The following is a 25,613-nucleotide window of genomic DNA, read 5'->3' as shown; positions in this document are numbered from 1 at the left end:
CTCTGAAGGAAAGAGGAATGCAGCGCGAGCTTCAGACTGGACAGCCGGAATCAGCGCAGATCCGCCGCGCGCGCACCGGAGAGAGAGACGCGGAAAAATCCAGCACACACTTCAGAAAGGATCTTCCTAGTCGGTAAGGTCCTTGCAATCAATTTGCAATTAAATAAGACGACTATAAGAATTCTCGAGGCTTTTTCTTATTATTATTACTATTATTTTAAATGAGATGGTCTTTGGGGATTTAAAACATGGATGGAGCGCGCGCCACCGGACTGTAATGTGGCCACGTTTAAAACGCACACTTGAGCAGACAGTCTGGCTGATTCATGTGTGAAAGAGACACATTTGTTTTGTTGCGTTATTTCGAATGAAAGGTGGCTTCAAGGCGCCTAGAAGTGCAGCGGATAGACGGAGAGGGGCGTGTACAGAGGCAGGCTCGCGCCTCGGACCCTGCTGCACTAGCCAGAAAGATCATTTTCATGTTTGCGCATGAAAGACATCTGACCATTCATAGCCATTTAATGTGAGATTTATGTGTGAATATGTATGTGACAGTATATATTATATATATAAAAAAAAAAAGTTCACTCATTTGCACACCTTTGTTTTATATCCTAGCTGTAAATAGGGTTTGGGTGTGAAATTGGTGCAAGTTTTAAGTGTTTAAAAAATGAGATAAATGTTCATCTCCACCACACCCCTTTATTCTGGAGTGGAGGTGTGCAGTGCTCTGTCTAACTGCCTCACACACACACACACACACACACACACTATTAAACATACATGACAAATATATATGTACCATGAATGTGTTGTGCTGCTTTTTTCTAGTAGTAAATTGGGGTTATCTCTTATGAAGTGTATTATTTTAATTGTAAGAAAGAATCATATACATTTTTTTGACTATCAAAATGTTTGAATCCGGACATTCTTTCTCCACGAGCACATTCCACATCGCTGATGTTTCTGTGTTTTGCTGCATAATTGATATTTTTTCTTTCTGTCGAATACACCAGTAATTGCCCGCTCCTTTGTCTCAACGGCACGCATGCGCAGTACACATAGGGTGTGGATAGAGTGCCTTTTTTCTTTTTGTTGAACCAGCGCATTTAAAGCCTTAAAGCTTTAATTGATGCTGACTGAGTTTATGTCGCCACTCATGTCCATGATTAAACACGGACAGTTTGCACGTAGGTGAATAGCATGAAGGATTAAATCGCTGAACAGATTCAGCCGAGGCTCTCGAGGAGCGTGCACATTCCCGTGCGCGCGCTCTCACTTGCAGCAAAACCCACACAGAGCATAGACACCTCTCTCTCTCTCTCTCTTTCTCTCTCTCTCTTTCTCTCTCTCTCTCTCTATATATATATATATATGAAAGCCCTGAACCCATCCGTGCATCCATTATGACATTTAGCCCGAATGAAGCTGATGGAAAGGATGGGAACAGAAGGCGTTCATTCTTTGTGCAGAAGCGCATCAGTTGGTCACATGAGCCTCAACCTGCACGCGCTCAATTGCAACGCGATATAGGAAAGCAAGACATTCCTGGAAGTGAATGCATTTGGTTGACACACTGACAGTCAGACTCTGGGCATTTGGACGTGTTCAGCTTGCAAAAGCCAGCAGTAGAAAATAAAAGTGGATTGTGTGGCATGCGTGATTACGCGCACTGCATCCTGATAAAGCGGCGCTTCATGGCGCGTTAAAGAAAGTGAAATGGCGAATCAGACGCACAAATCAACAGTTGGGAGGCAAAATGGCGACTTTTACTCATTGCTGGAGAGATATTGTGAAGAGAATAAAGAGAGATACACTATGCGTATGGCTAGAGTGAGGTGATATGCATGTGTGTCTGGGGAAAAAAATAAATTTACACATCACCTTATACTGTACATGTTTATTCAGCCAAGACGTGCTTGGTGTCCAGAATTTGTCTTAGCTTTCCATGCATAAGAATGTTTATGATCACAAATTAACATCATGCAAACTGTATTACAGAATGATCACACACTGGCCTCAAATCTGGCCAAGTCACTAGTGCTTCCTAACAATAAAACAAACTGTAGTACAGCAGTAAATTGCAGTAGAACAATGATATATTGCATAAATGATAACTGTAGTGGCAGCCATTTTCAGCCTGGAATATTACTTATATATTTAAACATTTAGATGCAACTATATTAAGAAATGCTTATATAAAAATTACATAAGCCAAAAAGACCATTGGATGCACATATGATTTCAGCATGCTGTTTGCCTGTTAATCAGATGTCCTGAGCTTGCATTACATGTTTTATTATTACCTACATAAGACAATCTTCCTAATTCTAATGCAAAACTACAGATGCAAAATTTGAACACCAAACTTGTGTCTTGGCCACATTTGAGGTAAGTGTAATGTCTCTGTAAAAATCACATACATATCAACATTTGCATACACTTCTGGGCAAAAAAAAAAAAAAAGGGCCAAGCCCAACATGGCAAATATTATGTTTTTAATGGTCTTAACATGAAATCATTGGTCAGAAAATTAGCAAAAATTAAACAAATGTGCTCCTGAGACCTTCTGTGCCACCGTTTGCTCCTTTACTTTTGCTGCAGTGAACTGTTCGGGGAAATTCACTTATAGTCTTCTTGTACACAAAGGTAAAATCATGACAATGATTAAAATGTTTGATGTAAAATTCAAACTAACACATGTTAGTGTGAGTGTACAAAATTTTCCGAAAATATCTTCTGGGATGTTTTTTTTTCTTAAAAGATTAGTCATTATTATCTGCCACACCTGATGCAGCCCATCAAGGGCCACAAAGCTTAAACAGTTAGAGAAATCAAAGGGAAAAAGCTTTTGATTTTTATCTATTTGTTTAATTCTTTCTCATTTCCTGACCAGTGATTTGTTAAAAGCTTAATAGTTTGCCTTTTTTTTGCCAAGGAATGTATACATGTTCAGGAATTTTTATTATACTATGTAAAAAGTTGTTGATTTATTTTTAAAGGGTTCATGTTATGCATTTGTTATGAAAATCTCTACTCATCTCCAGACCATCACTTGAGTTAAGACGTTGTGAGAAAATGAACAACTGCAGAGAAAGGTGTGTGTGTGTGTGTGTGTGTGTCAGAGTACACTTGGAAGAGTTGTGGCTGGCTTGTGATGTATGTGATAGCCCTTGCTTTGATAAATGAGAGAGAATTATCACACTGTTGCCTGAACAGCAGGTCCTCCTCCTGGCTAAACAGTACTGTGGAGGATTCAGTAGGTCCGGGTTAAACAATGGTACGATTGTGCTGGGGACAACTCAGTCTACACAGGACAGCATGAAGTAATGAACAAACTACAACAGATATATAGTAGTGTGATGGAGAAAGCTGAATATATAGAATATATCCGTTTATCATAATGTTAGTACATTTACAGGCATTACTGTAACTAGCTGCAGGGGCACTGTAAGGGTAGTTTCAGGAGTTTATAACCTCTCATGTAGCCTTTCCATTTGTCATATTCAACATGGAACTAGCAACATCCTGTTAATATGGCCTAATAATATGGTGGCAAAACGTAGCCTACTATGCAGAAAAATATGCATTCCAAGACTAACTAATCAGCAGTAATGGTTTGTTCTCAAGTGTTTTGTTCTCAGAGCAGCGGAGGAGAGCACTTTAGGTCCACCGATAGACTTAATCACTTAACACGTTTAGCTCTCCAAAGATGCAATGCTACTAGGCTTCTTATTAAAACATATATAACGCACATATGCTATCATCTGACATAGCTTTGAAATAAATGTTTAGCAAGATCATATGATTATACATGTGAATGTACTGTATATGAAGGCAGTTGGCAGTTTGTTAAACGCTGCTCATGATATTCAAAGCCGAATCAGCTTGCTAGTAGCAGTAACGTTAGCTGATGGCAGTAATGTTATCGGATGTACGCTGCGTTAGCTGTGAGGTACATGTGATACATTTTAATTTATGCTTGCAGTGAGGAGAATAATGAGAGAAAAGGAGGACGAGCACAGAGAAAGTGAGCGAGATATCTGTAAACCAAAATATTTAATGCAATAAAATTCAACAGTCTAACTTTAGTCTGTTCAGTTTATGGAAGAATAGAAGAAAAGAGATTATAAAGTAGCAAACGGGTGTAGTACATATTCAGCATTGTGGTATATTAAATATGAAAAGGGTCACGTTTATGCAATGTGGACCTCTAAAATTTTGGTCCTGTTACAGCTCTGCTTAGAGGTCCTGGGCAGTGCTCCAGCTCTTTCTGATTAGCACATTAATGGATAAACCTTTTTTTCTGACTTCGGCATTATCACTAGTAGCTTTATGCTTATTTGATAAATATTTGATTATAACAAAAGTCATATGCAAATAGATTTTTTTTGTGGCGGCAAACTTCATCCTGAAAAGCCACTATGTACTGGTCTTAAAGGCTAAAATAATGCTCTCCCTGAGAAACTGCTCTGTGAAGTGGCTCCAAAAGGACCAGTATACAAAGTATTAACAATTCAGTCCCTTGAATTGGTGTAAAAACTGGGGAATTGGTGTGGGGCACAACTCTCCCAACGTGATCTTCTATAATATTTTAAATTCATTCCTCAACTGGTAGGAAAACATTTTACATGTGGTGTGGAATCAACGGTCAAAACCAGAATAAACATTTAATATGACAGTGGATATCTCTTCAGTATTTGACATTATACAAGACTTTACAAGCATATAACACGTGGTATTATATAGGCCCTTAATGTGTTGTGATGCAATAACAGACGACATGAACAAGACTAGTTTTTTCGGTTCTGTCTACCCTTAATGACCAGCTGCTCGTAAACTCTTTTCAGTGAGATCGTCAGTTAGTTTGTGGGCTCTGTATCCGTTTAGAAGAAAGACTACCACTATCCAGGAGAGAAAACAAAGGCATGTTCTCTTTTCATCTTTTACTTGCTAGATACTACATTTTTTAAAGGATTGGTTTGTTTTGCACTCTTAGCTTGCTTTGCTCTGGTCTGTTTGTATTCGTGACTAACAGGTTAATAAATGAATACTGAGCAGTTAAACTGTTTTTTAATCATTTTATTCCTGGGGGAGCATGCCTCGTGGCCAAGCCAGCTTTGTGTCCCCCAGGACAGGTTGCTAAATACTTCTACAGCATTTGTCTTTATCTAGCAATGTGCTGAATTTGTTCTATGTGCTAGGTATTCTGGAAGAGATTTCTTTTTTTAAAAAAACAGTCCACTGTCAGGCAACTTGCCCAGTACCAAAGTGTCTTGGTCCCAAAAATGCTACTACTACTACTACTATATATATATATATATATATATATATATATATATATATATATGTATATATATATATATATATATGTATATATATATATATATATATATATATATATATATATATATATATATATATATATACACACACACACACATATATATATATATATATATATATATATATATATATATATATATATATATATATATATATATATATATATATCAGATATAACAATCCAGATAAACCAGTGTGAAAAGGAGAGAACATTCTAGATATTCCACAGAAGGCCAGTGTCTGAGTTTGCAGTCTGACTGCTGACCGATCTGGTAAACCTATTCTGTTGGCTGTGCAATATCCACTGAGTTAAATCCACTCTTACAGTGTTTAGTCCTGGACCCATATGAATACACAGTTAAGTGTTGAATATTGAGTTTTGTGCCAAATGTGATTATGCGAGTCTAGCCAACATAAATCCTGCTGTCATTTCTGCTAAACCATATTAGAGACCAATAAATTGGAGTATGATTGGTTCTATGCATCAGTATTAGAACCATTCTTGCTGAATATGAATATTGGAGTATGATTGGTTCTATGCATCAATATTGGAACCATTCTTGCTGAATATGAATCACACCTATATAGTCTTATCATCAAACAAAATAAAAGTAGGGGATAACACACAGACTGTACACACACAGCATGCCTGGAAATGGTTGCTATGACTCCCCTTGAGGAGCTTTATTACTAAAAGTAAAATGGTTGCTTATTCCATATATTGCGCAGTAAAAGTACTAATACATTTTGCTCTCTGTGAGTCATTATAGTATGTACATATTATTATATGTCCAGTGTGGAGCCAAATCAGATTCATAATGTGTTTGCACATCCTCTGCAGGAAGAAAACAAAGAAACACCCTGTAGATTGGGAATAATAAGCATAATATGACTATGCGTGTCATTCGTATTAGTCTGATGGTGTTGGCTTTTGTGGGTTTTGGCTTACATTTAAGTGCAGTGTGTTCAGTGATTTCAGTGTGAGTTCCCATTGCGAGATTTGAGAAAGAGTTAGGGTGAAGGTACAGGAGAGCGAAGAGCTGTGGGTATGATTGATGCATGAAACTAAAAGTGAATCAGAGGATGAGAGCTGGAGAGAGACAGGGAGAGTTAGAGTTGTGCTGACAGGTAGAGACGAGAGCGCTGAGAGAAGAGCGCTGTCTGTGTGCATTGGTTAATTCAAAAGGAGTAACTAAAAAGGACAGTTAGGACAAATGTGTCTTACAGACTCTCAGTCAACGGACCTTACAGACATGTGGGCATGAATATGGGTGGGATATACTACATTGTAGGGTGTGTGTCATCATGGAATTTTTCTCTGCCCAGCTGCGATGATGACCTGGATGATGAGCCAGAATGGCAGCTTTCTTATGGTTCCTACGGCAACAGCCAGTGAGAGAGCAGAGCCCCACTGACCCCACCTGTCCATCCACTCTGATGTGAATGTGTTTGTGTGTGTGTGTGTGTGTGTGTGTGTGTGTGTGGGCTTAGGCCTTTTGTCGGAGACAAAAAGTGTCCAGACAATGGTAAGACCATCTGAGGAGACTTCATGAGCAAAGTGAAAATATTATTAGGTTTTATTTAAAAAAAACTACAGTACAGTGCAAAAGATTTTCCTTTGGTTGCTGTGCTTAAGAATTTGCTACAGTAATGCATAGGTCAATAAAAAGAATAACTGAAAACATACAGTCAGCAACAGTAGATTATTAAAACTTAAAAATAAACTTCAGATATGCAAAACTCACAAACAAAACAATCCTTCATGTAGCTCAACTTTTCATACATACGTTTTCATATTCAAAATAGATGCTGTGTTCACATGGTTATATTCAAATCCCTCATAATGTTAACAGCTGAGCTATATCTTCCTGCATTTTAGATTATTTTAGTATAAGTATAAAAGAAGTCAACATCATGTCTAATAGATGTTCTAAACATGTCAACATGTCAGTCACCACCCTTAAACAAATGCATTGAATCTCATGTACTTTGTTTATTGAAGGAATATGACATTCCTCTGAAAAACAGGCTGATATTAATATCCATCATTAATATTCATCATTGGCCAGGAATTTAATTAGTAGCTAATACTACTTAACAGGTTTTTTTTTTTTCTGTGGATTGTTGTAAAGGTTGAACTGACAGATAAGTGATGGGAGCATCGCAACTAACTGTATACCATTATATTCATAAATAGAAATACAGCACCAGGAGGGGTGTTGCTCATCTTTGGACTGGTGTATCATAGCAAACAAACAGGTGTAGTGTGATAAGACTGCTCCTTGCTTCCTAGGAAGTGTGTATGATCGTTTCTAATAATGTATATTTGAGACGTTGCTTCCACCTGTTGTCTGTCCATCTGTTTCTGTATTTATGCTCCTACTGAATTTTAATCTACTGAAAAATCTACTGAAAAAAATTCCACATTATTGTGGCCTTGAGAAAAAATTAATATTATAGCTATCAGGCAATTTTCAGGTTTTATCATTAAAAGTCATAAGTGTGTGTGTGTGTGTATGTGTGTGTGTGTGCGCATGTGAGTGCTGTCCTCAACTCCATGGCGATACAGATTAAACATCACCAATGATTTACTACTCCTTTTTTAATGATCACTCATTGCGAGACCAGACATGTAGGTGCATGTTCATTACTGAATGGCCATGTTTGTTTAATGCTTCGATTGATGGCCATCATGAGCATTAAACAAATCATTAATTAGATGCACTACAGTGTCGTACAGTGAATATCTTTATGATAGTGAGCAATGCATACATGCAATTGAGTATGATGTTGCTGTGTTTGTATATAGGTGCCTCTGTGTGTATGTGTGAGTGTGTGTGTGTGTGTGTGTGTGTGTGTTTCTTCGAGATAAGGCTTGCTCTGTCTTGAAGAGGTCAGTATTAGTGTCATTGCTTGGTGTAGTCTTTGAGGACAAATTGTTTCTGCCACTCAGTAGGTATTCATTCTCTTGTTTTTTTTTTTTTTAGTTTGATTTGTAAAGATTTCCACATTGTCACAATTACTGTTTTTCTATGTGAAAAAACAGCACTTCCAGCAAGTCTAGCTATTCTAGGCTTTGTGGTATTTACATTTGAAATGCAGACCATTGCTATGCTTTTTAGTTTTCATTTATTTGTACCATGCTTCCACGATCAGAGCACAAATCAGTCAGTTATAACCACTCGAACACTTTAGTCATCTTGCTCACTTACTTTCTGAACATGGTCAATTTTTCAGGCTTGAAGGAAAAGCCTGGAAAAAATCTCCCTCTGGACAGTGGAGCTACTCTGACTAATCTGGAGCTCTTCAATCATCACAGTATGGACTATAGATACACTACTGTAGTAATAAATACCCTCTGGGAAAAAATATTATTTTACTCCTAACACACATAAAGGGATGAAATCACTACAAAGCAAAAATATCTAGTCTTTATTTAGGTGTGATCAAAGAGAAAGCTGATAAGGATGGTCTTTCTTTGTTGGAGTTCTCGTCTGATAAAAACCATCCAGAGTCTTTCTGAGTTTGCATTTTCCATGGTTCCTGTGTAGCATCACCCTGATTAGGAGACATTGCTACTGGCATTTCTTTGGCTTGGTCGGACAAGCTGCACTTTGGTTCAAATGGCAAGAAGAACCACAACGTAGGGAAAAGAAAAATTAAGAAGAAATCAGAGTAATGGCTCTTTCGGCCATATCCACGCTATAGGAGCTCATTATTCAAGCAGCTTCTTTCACACATTAATGATCAGATTCTGTCTTAGTCCATGAGAAACATACACTTCCATAAACACAGATGATCTTGGTTATTATTATAGTTATATTACCCATCATTCCATTCGTGAAACATGCCTAGTAGCAGTGTTTGCTAGCTGTCACTCACCCTGACAGCTTTTAAGCTGGAGGTGCCATCTGACATTGTTCATACACAAAAAGACCAAAACACATCACCTAGCAACAGATGAGGAGGTATAGGCTATCTATAGTCCAATTTTTATTATGGCTACATCGAATGTTCTGGGTTTGTGGACATTACTGCATTGTACTCATGCTGGAAAGAAATGTACTTATATACTGTATTGTAGTACTGTATAATATTGTAATATTGTATACAAAGTAATTGAAGTTCTATTTAAGGTTATGTTTATATATAGATGACTGATTTAAACCTAAATCTTGGATTGCTCTACATAATCTGATCTTACATGCCTATGCATTCATAAATCCTGCTATATTCAATTATAATATCCTGAATAGCTTCATGCAAGAGAATTGCTTTAATGTTGCTCTCAGTGCTTTTTGGTGAAACAGAGAGAGAGAGAGAGAGAGAGAGAGAGAGAGAGAGAGAGAGAGAGAGTGCTTGTCTCTTCTGGTGTTTATATTCTGATCTCTGCTGTTTGTATTACTAAACATCCAGCCGAAGAGACTGTGTGTGTGTGTGTGTGTGTGTGTATGTGTGTGTGTGTGTGTGTGTGTGTGTGTATACAGAATTTTGCTAGGTCAGAGTTGACAAATTTCTCAGACACTGTCCATACATATTAGAAAACCTGCCACAGATTCAGCAAAATTCAGCTGAAACACACACACAAACACACACACACACACACACACACACACAGACACAGACACAATGCATCAAACGTTTCATGAAAAACAAACAGAAATGTTTTAGGAAAAAAAAAAGAAAAAGAAAAAACTTACATGAACCTGGTTGCATAAGTGTGCACACCCTGTAACTAATACTTTGTTAAAGCACCTTTTGCTTATAATACAGCACTCATTCTTTTCAGGTAAGAGTCTACCAACTCCTACAGGACAACAGTCTACAGGATCTCCTGTACACAGCTCTCTTCAAGTCATTCCACAGGTTTTTGATAGGATTTAGATCTGGGCTCTGACTGGACCATTCAAAATGTTGACCTTCTTCTTCTGAAGCTATTCCTTTGTTGACTTGGTTTTGTGCTTTGGATCAATATTGTGCTGGAAGCTGAATTTTTTCTTCATCTTCAGCTGTCTAACAGAGACCTGCAGCTTTTGTGTGAAAACAGATCTAATCATGAATCTATCCATGATTCCCTCTGTCTTGAGCTGCAGTCCCAGCTGAAGAGAAGCAGTCTCATAGCACGATGCTACCACCATCATGCTTCGCTATCAGTATGGTGTTCTTTGGGTGATGAGCTGTCTTGTTTTTGAGCCAAACATATCTTTTAGAACTATGCTCAAAAAGTTCTGAATTAGTCTCATCAGACCATAACACATTTTGCCAGATGGTTTAGGGTAGTTAAAGTAAGTTTTTTCTTTTTTTTTTCTCTAAAATGTTTCTATTTGTATTTCACTTAATTTTTCTGGTTGCTATATCACATTAAAGGTGGATCTGACATGATTTATCTTGGTTTCATTTTTTTACGACACAGAGAACTTGCAATTTTAACAGTGGTGTGGATTTTTTATATTTGATATGAGTAGTTTGATTACCAGCTTGGTCCCAAGAGGACTAGTGGTTAGCCCTGGGTTCGATTCCCATCCAGGGAACCAACCCATCCACTTGGGTTGCACATGACAGTGCACTCCCAGTGCCCGTCCCAAGCCTGGATAAAAATTGCGGAGGGTTGCGTCAGGAAGGACATCCGGCATTTAAAAACAAAACAAAACAAAAAAAACCCCTGTGCCAAATCAAATATGCAGACCAATGAGCAGGAGCAGCTGAAGGAACAACAATATTTTGATTGGCAGTTTGCAAGGTCAGACAAAAAAAATTTGTACTACTTACATATTGCTTATTGTGCAAGTTAGCTCAAAATATAAGTGTATGGTCCTTGAGATGTTTTTGCTCTAGTTAGGAGAACGTTACACCTTTTCACCAAATGTGGAGATTCTAGGCCTTACAGTATCTGCTACTCGTATTATTTTGTCGAGAATTAAAATTGTAAAAGTAATAATAACAAGATATGTAGCCCTGGAGATTTAAATTTGTACGCACAAGGTACTAAATTGCACCAATTTAGTTTAACATGGCCTTGAGAACAAAAAAGTGTGGCTGAGCACAATTTCCTTTATTCATGTCTATTTGCTATTTTGAGTTGTTGAATTAATAAAAGAGCCCACATTCTGGATAATTTGTGCTCACTTCTAAAGATAACATGCCCACAATTTAGTCAAATGAATATGCTGTCCTAGTAGTCAGCTCAGGTTTAGTTCACAAGTCTCCATTATAGATAGAGACTCTTTAATGAAAGTACACCTTTGCTTGGGGGTCATGGTGAAATACTGAGAGCCCTTGCCAGTTGAATGGTACATGTATGTGGCTTCATTGTCGAGTAACGTTAGTCAGCAAATGCTGGCTAAAGGCTAACTACCCTCCATATCGGTTTATCTAGATATCTAGCTGCATAAATGTGAAGTGAAGTATGACTGTACATATATTTACCAGAACTAGAGCTAACAATTTTCTAGTAATGTTTTAAAAGTACGCACATTGTCTTTAGAACAACAAATGAACCAAAATGTGGCACAATTTTAATGCGAGTACTTGTACAAAAATACAAAAATTGACAACATGAATAAAGTAGTATCTTGGAATTCATGGATTTCAAGGCATGGTGTCAAGAAAAGGTAGCAAGATTGGTGTTAATACACAAAAGAGATATGGCAAGATCTGTCCCACTTTCTGGTTTGCTATCTTCAACTGTTTCATCGTTTCACTGACTGCTTTCGAAAATCCAAAACTTGGACTGAAATACTGCGAGATGAGCTCAAAATTTGTGTGAGTAGTGTGAAGGGATCGATTCACCATGGCAACTTAGTTTTACTTAATCCGAATTCGTCATGCCTTGAGAGCCATACTGGTGTAGAAGTTATATGCAGTTGTTGGCATATTTCTGTTATATCACCACCTAGTGGTCAAATGACAGTAATTTTGTTAGTATTAGAGGTAAACACTTCTGAATATCAAATTTATATTTGATAACCTTTGTCAGGTCCAGTCTGGTCATAATTGTGCTAAAAATCTGTGAAAATTAACTGCTTTTCATGGGAAAGGATAATGCTAAATACAAATGCTATTGGCTTGAGCTGGTCTATGTTACTTAACTAACTTGCTTCATCTTTTTGTTAAAGCTACTGCAGTTAATACTGAAGCATTGGATGCTTTAGCTAGAGCATTTAGCATTAATGTTTAGCACACAAGCTAACTTTTTGCTACATTTGGGTTGTCAAGGCTGAGTCATTTTATACGGCAATTGTCACACACTAACTATTTAGTTCATATAACCCAGTTAATATAACTAAGCAGCGTCTGAGTAGATGTCTCTGTTTATCTGATGGCGAGGTGTACGAGACATGAATCTCATGATGACATTATCCTTCACATTTATTCTGGGCTTTGGAAATAAATAGAAAACAACAGGTGTCCTTTTCTGAGAGCACCATACACGTCTTTTGATTTCTGGAGCTTCAGATTCAACACATGTCCACGGGAAATGCGGGTGTGCTTGCTGAAAGCTTGCTAAGGCTGCACAGCATGAAAACAGCCTGATGCTGGCTACGCTTTGACAATTATTACATCATCCTTCATGTCCTGCAGACAAGCTGGCAGGTGTAGCATGCAAAATTCCAGGATCATAGGAGGTTAATTATTTAAACATTCAAAGTGAACATTTTTGAGCGATAAAAGCAAAGAGAGCTGTAACGGTGTTGGCAGCACACCACTAAGAGAACACAGCAAAGCCAGGGTAAGAATGTGTGAAAGTGTTGCCACACACAGAAATGTAAAACTTATCAGGGAAAAAACGAAAGTTACAACTTTCAACATCTCAACTTCTGCATTGCTCAGCTCAGTGACACACTTTCTCTGCCCACTACTCAGGGATAGAGAAAGATCACATAAATAGTTGTAGGAAAATAGGGCTCAGGTTTGGCCCATTAGTCTTTAGCTAATACCGTAACATCTCCATCTCTGTGCAATCCACTGCTAAACCACATCTCACCTGCTACAAAAACACTTAAAAAATTCTTTTTAATTATTCTTGTTAACTAATTTTAGCCAAAACCTTTCGCAGTCCTTCAAATTAGTCCCATGTCACAGCCTGTGTTGAGTCTTGTGGTAAGTCCTGTGGTAATACTTGCCCATAAATCAAACCAAAAACCTAGGACTAATTTGCTAAATGTTTTGCAGGTTTTTCCAGTATAGCAAAAGTGTATGGGGCTGGAGGCAAATTAAACTGTGAAAAATGATTTTTGACTCTTAGTACGGTAGATATGTGACAAAACATAAAATACTTCATATATATATATATATATATATATATATATATATATATATATATATATATATATATAGCTACCTTCAGGCTGAGGATTATCCCCTGACTAATAGTGAGTGGGATACTCCAGTGTTGTTGTTCTTTCAGCTGCTCCCATTAGGGGAGCAGCCGTCTCCATTTTACGCCGGATGCCCTTCCTGACGCAACCCTCCCATTTTATCTGGGCTTGGGACCGGCACTGAGAGTGCACTGGCTCATGCGACCGCAGCTGGGTGCCAAGAGGGATACTCCAATCCTTTGCCAAATTTAGTGTTTTTTTGTCTCCTATGCTTTTGGACCATAATGTTTTAAAATAGAATAATCATCCTAACAAAATCAATAGTGTTCCAGTGCTTGGACCCTAATAATCATAACGATTACTCTGTATTAATAGCAGACTCACGCACATGCACATAATACAAGTGCCCTCTCAGTAACCCAATACCAGATTATATCAGCCAGACAAACATAGTAAAAGAAAGGAAACGAAAACAACTCTCTCCCTCTGACGCTCTGTTTGACTCCAATAATCATGATCTCTATTGAGTTAACCTGAGGCAGTGTTTGAGCAGAGACCTGCTGTATGTGAGAGTATGTGTGTATATGTGAGTACGTGTATATTTTTGTGTGTTGTGTTTGACAGGGTGTGCACAGGTGGACCAGGTGTGCCATGCAATAAGACCTATGCATATGGTTAAATAGCAGAATGAGACAGAGAACAGGAATTACAGTTTTGAAACAAGGATTGCTATGGTCACCGTGATAGTACATGGAAAAGTGGATTATTAATGTGCCCCTGAGGCTCTTGAACTATGCAGGAACTGGCCTTAAAAATACAACTCCTTTATCTCAAAACTAATAATTCTACATGAGGACAAAGTGGCACTGAGAAAGCAAACAAGAGAACACTAAAACCCAGAGCACAAACATCCAACATTTTTCTGATAATATGAAAAAAAAAAATTCTAGCCCATTCCTCTCTGTTACAGAATAAATCAGAAAAAAAACAAACAAAAATATGTATTTGTAAGAACCTGTGAGATTGGTCTGTGTACTCAGAGTACATAACGAAAATGGCCACAGATCTCATTTACTGAATGGTTCTGTTATAAACAGCAGCAACTCATGTTTTCGAGCATGTTTGAGCTGGATGACCGTAAGAGTCATGAAATAGTCCTGGCAGTTGTAACCATGATGCACCGAGCATCTGTTAATGGCACTGAGCACTCTGTCAGTCAGCAGCCTATATAATGATACATTTATAAAACGAGGCACCAAATTGTGTTAGAAACATTAGTGAACGTTAGAGAAACCATGATCACTATGTACTATATATAACTGAAGCTTTTATTCACTGTTGCTAATGTGAATATGGCACATATTGCAAATGTTTTGGTTCAATCTGTTATTTTTTATGCATTATTCATTTGGTAGTCATTTGGTAACCCAAAGTGAAAATCGAGCTGAGAGGTTGAGGAATAAGGGTCTTGCTCACAGACCCAGCAGTGACAGCTTGGTGCTACTGGGATTCAACTTACAACCAGCCTTCTAACTGGTAATTCTCTGTGCCACCACTGCGCCTATTTAGGATTTAGGATATTTAGGATAAACTTTATTTGTCCCAGAAAGGAAATTTGTCATTAAAAGAACATACATTAAAATACAACAGTGTATAAATATAAAATGCAAGATATGTAAAGTGCAAAACACAGTAAAGTGCTAATATGCTATAGGTGCGTTGTTTATCGAGGCAGGAACAAATATGTTACATTCATAATTACCACTACTAGTTACCAAGTCCAGTCATAATTTAGTTTTATAAATCCATTTATCTATCTATCTATCTATCTATCTATACATATACATATATATACATATATATATATATACATATATATACATGGCACAGACCTGATTCAGAAATCAACGAGACCAAATTTATATATATATATATATATATATATATATATAAATTTGGTCTCGTTGATTTCTGAATCAGGTCTGTGCCATGTTTAGGCCATAATAATATTTCAGTATTAACAGTAAAGATATTATTAGTTAACCTGGGACAGTTCTAAATCCTTTTGGCACAGATCACATAAAACTGATATTGGGCCATTGTGCAAAAAGATGTTTGCCTTGTTGTGTTATGTGGATCTGGACTGGATTCAGTGCTACATTTGGTCCTAATCCGACGCAGTCTGTTGGCTGGGAACACTTGATTCAGCCAGAAGTGTACCGAGTGGAGTTTGTTAAAATGAAGCCTTTTATAATAACAATAGAGAGATTTTATGCTAATGGTTAATACAAACATACAAATGTAGAAACAAAGGTGTTGAATTAATAGAACTGAGATTCCCACTGGGTCTTTGAATTCTTCACCTGCCCCTGCATACAAAAACAGGCACTGTGTGTGTGAATTCATGCGTGTGTCCTTTGGCAGCCATTTCCCTCAATATTCATTCTGAGTATAAAGCTTTACATCACTCTCTCAATTTGGTGATTGTGTGTGTGTGTGTTGGCAGTTGACTTAAGTTGCAGTATTTCACTTGGCTTTTAGAATTGTAGAGAACGTTAGGAAAACAGTAGTGCTGATATAGTGTGTGTGCTGAGTTTATAAGTACAGAGTACTTGATATTAATATATACATATTCATCAGAGAAAACAGACTTGGGCCATTCCATTAATTTTTATACATTACTTTTGATTGGGTTGAGCAGGTGCATGACTTTTCCTAATAATCTCATTTGTAGGCAGTTGTTTAGAAAATGGTGAATTGGTCTGTTGATTTTGTGTGTATTTTTTTTTTAAATGTTTAATACATTTAAATATTTATATTTAAACTCTAAACTGGCAATATATAATCAAATTCATAACATGAGCATTAAATAAATGACCCCTTACTGAGCAATCATAAGAAGGTTGTCTTCAAAAAAAGAGCTCTTAATTTATCCAGTAATGTGACCATGTTGTTAGATACATTTACATTTACAGTTACATTTTTTTTTTAAATCAGCTCACAGTAATCAACATTTCAGGTAAAAGAAATCATGCATGTAGATGTGAGTTAGGTACAAGCTGATTTAGATCTGTAGCACTCTCACAGGTAGACTGTGAGAGGACTACAGATTAAATGGACAATAAATCAATATTTGTCTGTGGTGAACCACATAATTGCATAAATTAATGATTAGAGTTGAGGTAGTTACATTATGATATACATATACAGTCCCCTCTGAAAGTATTGGAACGGCAAGGCCAATTCTTTTGTTTTGGCTATACACTGAAGACATTTTGGTTTGATATCAAAACCTGAGACGATAGATCAGAATTTCAGCTTTCATTTTCTTTTATTTACATCTAGATGTGTTAAACAACTTAGAACATGGCACCTTTTTTTGAACATACCAATTTTTCACATGATCAAAGATATAGGGACATGAGACTGACAAATGTTCTTGTTGCCCTGTTAGATTTATTACTTAAACAATTAATAGCTGTGAATATCTACTCTTGGTTTGAGCCCTGGGTTTCACCTGTATAGACTGCATATGTTGTTAAAAAGGATAAACCAACATGAAGACCAGAGAGCTGTTTATGGGAGAAAAGCAAAGCCATGTTGGAGCTGAGAAAAGAGGGAAAATCAATCAGAGCCATTGCACAAGAATTGGGCACAGCCAATACAACAATTTGGAATGTCCTGAAAAAGAAAGAAACCACTTGTGTACTAACAACCAGACATGGAACAGGTCGATTAAGGAAAACAACAGCAGTTGATGACAGAAACATTGTGACAGCTGTGAAGAAGAACCCAAAAACAACAGCCAGTGACATCACCAACAACCTCCACAGGGCAGGGGTGTATCACAATCCACCATTTGAAGAAAAGCAGAAATATAAAGGCCATACAACAAGATGCAAACCATTCATCAGCAGTAAGAATTGGAAGGCCAGATTGGAGATGAGACACAAAAGTTCTGGAAGCAAGAGTAAACTCTACCAAAGTGATGGAAATGCCAAAGTGTGGAGAAAGAAAGGATCTGCTCATAATCCATAACATACGAGTCAAGCACTGTGGAGGTAGTGTCATGGCTTGGGCTTGCATGGCTGCTTCTGGAATGGGCTCACTAATCTTTACTGATGATGTAACTCATGATGTTAGCAGCAGAATGAATTCAGAAGTTTACAGGAACATTCTGTCTGCCAATTTACAGAGAAATGCCAATCTAATTGGGAGGAACTTCATCATGCAGCAAGACAGCAAAACACACTGCCAACACAACAAAGGACTTCATCAGGGGGAAAAGTGGAAGTTTTTAAACTGGCCAAGTCAATCACCAGACCTTAACCCATTTGAGCATGCATTTCACCTCCTGAAGAGGAGACTGAAGGGAGAAACCCCCCAAAACAAACAACAACTGAAAGAAGCTGCAGTACAAGCCTGGAAAATCATCACAAAAGAAGAATGCAACAGTTCGATGATGTCAGTGGGTCTCCAGCTTGATGCAGTTATTGCAAGCAAGGGATATGCAACCAAATATTTAAGTGTTATTTAATTTAATTTACTTTAAAACTATCTGTTCCAGTACTAATGCTTACCTGAAAATTTGCCATGTTCTCAGTTGTTTAACACATCTAGATGTAAATATCAGGAAATGAAAGCTGAAATTCTGATCTGTCACCCAAATGTCCCAAATATCTTCTTTGTGTATTGCAAAACAAAAGAATTGGCCTTGCTGTTCCAATACTTTCGAAGGCTACTGTCCCTTACAATACATGTAATATGGGCAAAAAACATTATGAACAACAACAACAACAACAATAATCATTGATTTATTTGTTTGGTATTTGGTCTGGCACAGCTGTGTAGTTATCTTTTCAGTGTAGATTAGAGATTTTAGTAGTTTTTAAATGCTGCTAAAAGAAAAGCGTGGGATCCGGTGACTGAGGAGAGTGCTGAATGAGGAAGGTTGTGTATTGTGTAAACATCAGGAACCATGTTCTCTTTAAATATTCCTCTAGACTCCAGACATCTCTTCTAACATTTCTTCCCAGGATGCTTTGTTACTGCCAGTGATTGGGCCAAATTTTCTGCTCCATTTTCCCTCGCTCTCTCTCTCTCTCTCTCTCTCTCTCTCTATCTCTCTCTCTCTCTCTCTCTCACACACACACAGGCATGATCTTGAACACTGTTTCTATAACCCTATAACTGTCACTGGAGTTTGCAGCATAAATGAGTTTAAATTCAGCCTAAATTTTTTTTTTTCCACCAAATCTGGTTTTCCCACCACAAAAGCAAGCACATTCACACAAAAACCACATCCACTCACCCCCAACACAGACACACACACACACACACACACCATGGCAAGAGATGACAGAATAGCTATGACAAGCTTTCACTCTTCCTCACATTTCTCTGTTTCACTCTCTTTGTCTCTGACAGGGTCTGTTGTTCTCTGTCTGAATCACAGTCTGCAGCTCTCTGCCCCTGTGTCTCTCTCCTTCTCCCTCTATCACCACAGAGCAGGGTGCTTCAGTGTAGTGTATTTCACTCTTGTACTAACAAAACTCATGAAGATTTGTGAAATTGTAGCGTTTGGATGGGATGCTGTCAGCAGTGGCACTAAACATAGTGTGAGACCAGCTCTACTTTCCTGTCACAGGAACTTTTTGGGAGTCAGGATTTTAAAGAATGGCTAGAATGAAAGGAATAAATAATGAAAGGATTTTAAACATGACTAACTACTAACTTCAAGTTTGCATTCTTCCATGCATATCTGTAACTACTGTATGTTACAGTCTTGGGGGGTCGCAGTGACTTAGTGGTTAGCACATTTGCCTCGCACCTCTGGGGTTGGGGATTCAAATCCCACCTCTGCCCTGCATGCACGAAGCCTGCATGCTCTCCCCATGCCTCGGGGGCTTCCTCCTCTAGTCCAAAGACATGCGTTGTAGGCTGACTGGCATTTCCAAATTGTGAGTCCCTGGGATAGGCTCCAGACTCCCTCACGACCTGGTGTAGGATAAGAAAATGGATGGACGGAGTCTAAATCCCATTTCACACCAGAAGTGGTACATGCACAGCATACAAAAAATACTCCACTACATTTTTCACTGCATTTTAGCATTGTTTCTAAAAATTCCTATGTTGTCTCTTATTCATTATTATTGGCACAGAGACTGCTATTTTTCCTGTTCCCTTTTCTGTTCATTCTGGTTTAGTTCATGCATCACTGCCCCCTAGTGTACACGTGACACGCAAGTATGAAAGCAGACACCTATGCAAGTGTCCTCTCATGGCGCCATGTCATGCTCACAGATACGCAGTTGCAAACCAGGCCTGAAATATTATGCTGGACGCATCACATGCTTATGAGGTCTGATGTAAAATGGCGCAGCTCTCTTTATTAGAAGCCAGAACCCAGCTGTTAGCTTCTAGTTCATTTACATGAATATATAAAGTGTGCAATATCTTAAACAGTCAACATTTACTTTAAGTCATTAAATAAATAAAAAGTTCAGACTAGCTCAAACACTCAGGAGTCAATCTGATCAGGAAAGTAGCACACGACCTAAAACACAAATATTGACAGATATTTCACAGAGCTTAAAAAAATATCGAGATGTTTAAGAGGAGAATTACGCAGTAAAAACCATTAATCAGAAATGAAACAAACATAGACATGCAGATATTAGAATCTAACAACAACAACAACAACAACAACAATAATAATAATAATAATAATTTATTTCCATTAATAAAAGTTCACATTTATATCACATCCAGAAATTAATGTTCATTTCAATATTTATATCTTAACATACAGATTTTGACCTTTTTTTTTTACTTATTTGATGAGGGGAAAAATTAGCTTGCCTTAAATGTTTTACTGATTTGATCATTTCAAGCTAAGGGTACACAAACCTTTACGCGACTCTAAATGGTCTACCCAGTTTGGATATAATTCTCCTCACAATAAAGCTATATTTTTACATAGTCATCAAACTGGTTTTAAATCCTTTAATCAATGTACAATGCAGACAACAAAACTGTGTTACTATTTAATTAGTTACGGATTGCACTGTGAGCACGGTTCGCACTTCTGGAAACCTACCATAGTAATAATGTCTTTTTACTAAATTTGATTCAAGAGACAATCTACATGATTTTGTCTTTGATATAACTGAAATCAAACGGTTAACTTGTATACTATAATTATATAATTTCAGTATTCAGTGCAGACCTGTCATTGAGAGCACATGGCATAAAGCTCGCTCTCTTTAATAGAGTTTTGGATTATCTTTGGCTTTGGCCACATACAGATACAAATATCCACAGGAACTGGATACAGGAATGGCACATTATTCTTACTGATGGCGATGGGGGAGACTGACTCTTTTGTTTTCTGAAAGACACACACACACACTCACACCACTAGCACCAGCACTACCACCATTGTTATTTCTACGAGAGGAATAGTTCTGAGTGTGTTTTTGGTTTGGTCACATATATCTTACGTATGATGACTGATCTGCTCAATACATCCACCCCCATCTGGTGTACATCACACACATGCATGTGTGTGTGTCTGTACTGTATGTGTGTGCATGTGTGTGTCCATGTTCTTTTCACTGTGAGCAGGTCATGTGACTGTGGTTGCTGTGGTAACTGCTATTCTGAGTCTTGGGTTGTGGGGTTTATCCAGACTTGTCTTGATACAACATCCCCTACTTAACACTGTGTTACATTCTGTTTTCAGGCTGCACATTATAAATATATAATGTTGAGGGACAGTGATTACAGTTTACATTCAGTTAAAAGGGACTTTCAGTTGTATTATAATACAAGTAAATGTGCGCCGTGAATAATAAATTCTATCACTGCAAGCTAGCACAGTCATTATCTTGGCAGTCCATCCCCTGACAAACAATCTCTGCTGGCACTGTCGGTGCCTGAATGCCCAAAATATAGTGAAATCAGTCCATCATGCCTGTGGGCTGAGTCTAGTGACAACATACACGCTGGTATAATGGGCACTGCTGCAAGCATAATACAGGCATAGTGATAAGAAAAACCTCAAGACATTTCCTTGTCATTTCAGCCATCACAAAAATTTACTCAAAGAAAAACAAGCCTTATAGACTCTTATTTACTAAAGGTTTATGATTGTAATGACGCTATTAAATGTACACATACTCAGGCACTCTTGCAGGATACAAACCTTTTTTCCAAACGAACTGTGTTTTCATGAATTCTGCATTTCTTGTGTAAATGCTCTTATTTATTTGTGAATAAATTCATATCCAGGTTGATAAATGAGGCTCATTGGCAATGAAATAACAGTGACCAAGAAAAGTGTTACGCAAGTCAAAACTATTAAATAATGTATATTATGATCAGAATTCTTGATGAAGCTTTGCACACTCTTGATATTTTCTCAGCCAGCTTCATGAGGAGCCTCAACCAGGAGGCTTTTCATAAAGTCCTGAAATAGAGCTCCTCAGTGCTAAAGTCCTAAGATCTAAATGAAAACTACATGTTTGGGGAAACAATTTAATTTGAAGTAAAACTGAGGGAAAAACTATGTATTGAAATGCACTTTGATCAAGAAATATTGTTGACTAAACAGATTTCAACAATAGGTCTTTATCAGTATGTTTAAAAATAGAATTAAAATACTATATACTGTATATAATTAAAATCTACATATATTCAATCTGGCTGCAAATCATGCATTTTCCTGTTTTTGTAGGCTATTACATGCACTTGAATCAGACATGAGACTGATTGTACACATATGGCAAAGATGAAATTGTTGAATAGCTTGGTGACTGTGGAATATGGAAATGAAACTGGTGAATTTTCCATATGGGTATTTTAAGATCAGACTTGACCATACACAACTTTGAATTGAAAGTAAGGACCATTATATTTGTTCTCAGAATGCATTAATAGTCTGTCTGTTTATTTCTTTGTGTTTCAGAGGTTAAGGCACCATGGGAGGAAAACTGAGCAAGAAGAAGAAGGGATACAATGTGAATGATGAGAAGGCAAAAGAAAAGGATGCCAAAACAGAGGGAGCATCAGCAGAAGAGAATGATGCTTCTAAAGACAACAAGGAGGAAGCACCAACTGCCACGGAAACCACCGAGACAGCCAATGACACGGCGGCAGCCACCAAAGAAGCAACGCCTGTTGCGGATAGCAGTGCAACCGTGCCAAAAGAAGAGGAGAAGAGTGTTGCCCCAACAGCCAAGGAAGAGAAATCAGCAGCTAGCACCACCTCAACATCTAATGCCAAGAGTGCTGACTCTGCAAAAGTGGAACCTGCCAAGAGTCCTGAGGCCCCACCCACCAAGGCAGAAGAAAAACCTGCCTCTGCTCCAGCACCGGCCAATGAGAAAGAACCAGCGAAAGATACCACCCCAGCTCTCAAAGAGCCTGCCCCAGCTAAGGATCCTGCCTCTGCGATGGAGAGCAAGGCAGATGCTGAGGCTAAAAAGACTGAAGCTCCACCCGCCAAAGGGCCCGCCTCTGCACAGCCTGTAACCACGGAGACCAGCCCTGCCCCCAGTAAGGAGCAGACAGTTGCTGTGCAAGATTAACGAACAGAGGCAAACAAACCAATAAGGAGAAATATAAATAATAAAAAATAAGATCAGATTAAATTAGTGAAACTAGCCCTTCTTAAATTACAACCACTATAATATTGATAACTGTAATAAGAATATTGACTTTGACAACATTACTCAACATCTCAATAATTTGTACTGATGGTGTTTTTTTAATCGAGCAGAGAGCAATTATGAGGTGGTAATGAATTTGTATTTATAAGTAGAATATGAGATAAAACGATGATGTTGATGATGATGATGATAAACATGGTGCTGTTGATTTCTGTTGTCACAGTTATTATTGTTATTTAAACACTGACACAAGACTGAATCTACCACCAGCCCCCAAATCTAACTCTTAATGTCTCTCTCACTCTTAATGTCTCTCTCTATCTTGCTCCCGGTCTCACTCTCTCCATTTAACCCTCTATTTAATGGAGGGGTCAAATGAAAGAGTGAAACTGGCTTTTTGCAGGCCACACACAGAGTTCTCACCAGTCTGTTCTTACATTGCTCACTTTCCAAGATGAGTGTGACTGATGTGTGTGAGTGTGCCTGTATGGTGGTCTTGCATTCTATTGGGTATCTTCTCTTTGCTGCCGTCTGGTTTGTGCTTTGGTCATTTGCAGTGGTTGACGTTGTGTTTTGGCCTTTGTTCTCTAGTCTTTCCTGACCTTTCAATGCCTTTCATTAATATCCTTTATATTGATGGAATAAAAAAAAAAACAGAAAGTGTGTGCAGCACAATGTAATATATGCACACATGCACGTGCACATTCACACACACACACACACACACACACACACACACACCACAGAGAGAGAGTCTGTGTTAACAAGTGTTAATGCATTAAAACATATGTGCACATTTGCAGTGTTTGTTTAACTCTCCAGTGGTATTATATGTACAAATAGAATCCTATGTGCGTGTGTGTGGGGGTGTGTGTGTGTGTGTGCGTGTGTTTAGGTGGTGATGCCTGAGGACCCAGACTGCCTTCTTAATGATTAAGCAGCAGTTGACATGGTGTCCGTGCATGACAGGAGAGAGAGTGAACGAATGAATATAAAGACAGTAAGAGGGTGAGATAAAGAGTGATTTGGAAGTATAAATTTAAGTTTACTAGAGAAAATAATTTCTCTCAGTGCAATGTGACCTGGTTTTGTGTATGTGTGTGTGTGTGTGTGTGTGTGTGTGTGTGTGTGTGTGTGAGACAGTGTTGTAACAGACTTCTTGCATGTCAGTTGTTGAGTGCCCCTGTAGTGTATTTTGGTTGCTGTGGAAATAATGTTGACAATATTCTATTACTCTATTTCATTAAAAATGCACGAACACACCAACAGACTCTCTCTCTGTCTCTCTCTCTCTCTCTCTCTCTCTCTCTCTCTCTTACTTTGTCTATTCCTCTCTTAACATCCCTTGCCAAAATGGAACAGAACTTAAGCTGGATGATTTGAAATTATATGTTCTTGTATAGATGGAGAAACTAATAAAATGTAAGAAACTGATTGAAATCTCCAGTGATCATGTCATGTTTTTTGTCTCTGCATATTGATGTTCTCTACTTTAAGAAAACATGAATATATTTTACAAAAATGACAGAAATATTTTTAATTTAGGTTATTTTCTAACCTTGCCATGGCTGGCTGTCTGCAGAGATCACATCAGCCAGTTTAAGGAACACAGATATACATGCAGCCACTAGCTAAATAAAAAAAGAAAAAGCCCTTATTTGTTACATACACAATACAGAACGGTGAAATTATCTTCTTCACATATCCCAACTTGTTAGGAAGTTGGGGTCAGAGGACAGGGACAGCCATGGTATCACACCCCTGGAGCAGAGAGGGTTAAGGGCCTTGCTCAGGCTTGGCTGTGCTGGGGCTTGAACCCATAAACTTCTTATTAGTTACCCAGAGCCGTAACCACTAAGCCCCCACTGCCCAAATGTGATTTTCTCATGATATGTTCAGGTATTTGATAGTTAGATCCACAGTGAAAAACACATAAGCCTAATCACTTCAATTTGTGATCAGATAGCGTCTGTCAAAATATCTGTGATGCTCCTGCACCATTACATTGTCATACAGAGAAGAGCGCTTACACACTCTGTACAGATAACAGTGGACAAAGGTTAAAAATGTTTAAATGACCTAATAAAAAGCCATTATTAACAAGAAATTTAATCAACAGAACAGAACTGGCTGCTTTTATCAGCTATTATTTCCCCACATATTCAAGCACAGAGATCAGTTGAGTGAAAAGATGATTTAAATGCCTTTTATATATATATATATATATATATATATATATATATATATATATATATATATATATATTTAAATTCAGTGT

The 25,613-nt window shown here is 37.8% G+C and overlaps 1 protein-coding gene across 2 annotated transcripts; it reads left to right on the top strand.

Annotated features, from left to right (window-relative positions):
• On the top strand, positions 1-24,775 carry basp1 (brain abundant, membrane attached signal protein 1). Of its 2 annotated transcripts, XM_026941446.3 has the most exons (3): positions 1-133; positions 22,633-23,222; positions 24,231-24,775. In XM_026941446.3, exons 2-3 carry the CDS (start codon positions 22,646-22,648, stop codon positions 24,242-24,244), a joined length of 591 nt encoding a protein of 196 aa, XP_026797247.3. In that variant the 5' UTR covers positions 1-133; positions 22,633-22,645; the 3' UTR covers positions 24,245-24,775. The 2 variants fall into 2 exon arrangements, with proteins under 2 accessions (XP_026797247.3, XP_026797245.3); XM_026941444.3 differs by having other exon boundaries at positions 22,633-24,775.
• The last annotated feature ends 838 nt before the right edge of the window (positions 24,776-25,613 follow it).

Source organism: Pangasianodon hypophthalmus, chromosome 21 (genome assembly GCF_027358585.1).
Source record: "Pangasianodon hypophthalmus isolate fPanHyp1 chromosome 21, fPanHyp1.pri, whole genome shotgun sequence".
Lineage (NCBI taxonomy): Eukaryota > Metazoa > Chordata > Actinopteri > Siluriformes > Pangasiidae > Pangasianodon > Pangasianodon hypophthalmus.
The sequence above is the reverse complement of the archived record's forward strand: the minus strand, read 5'-3'. Positions and strand labels throughout refer to the sequence as shown.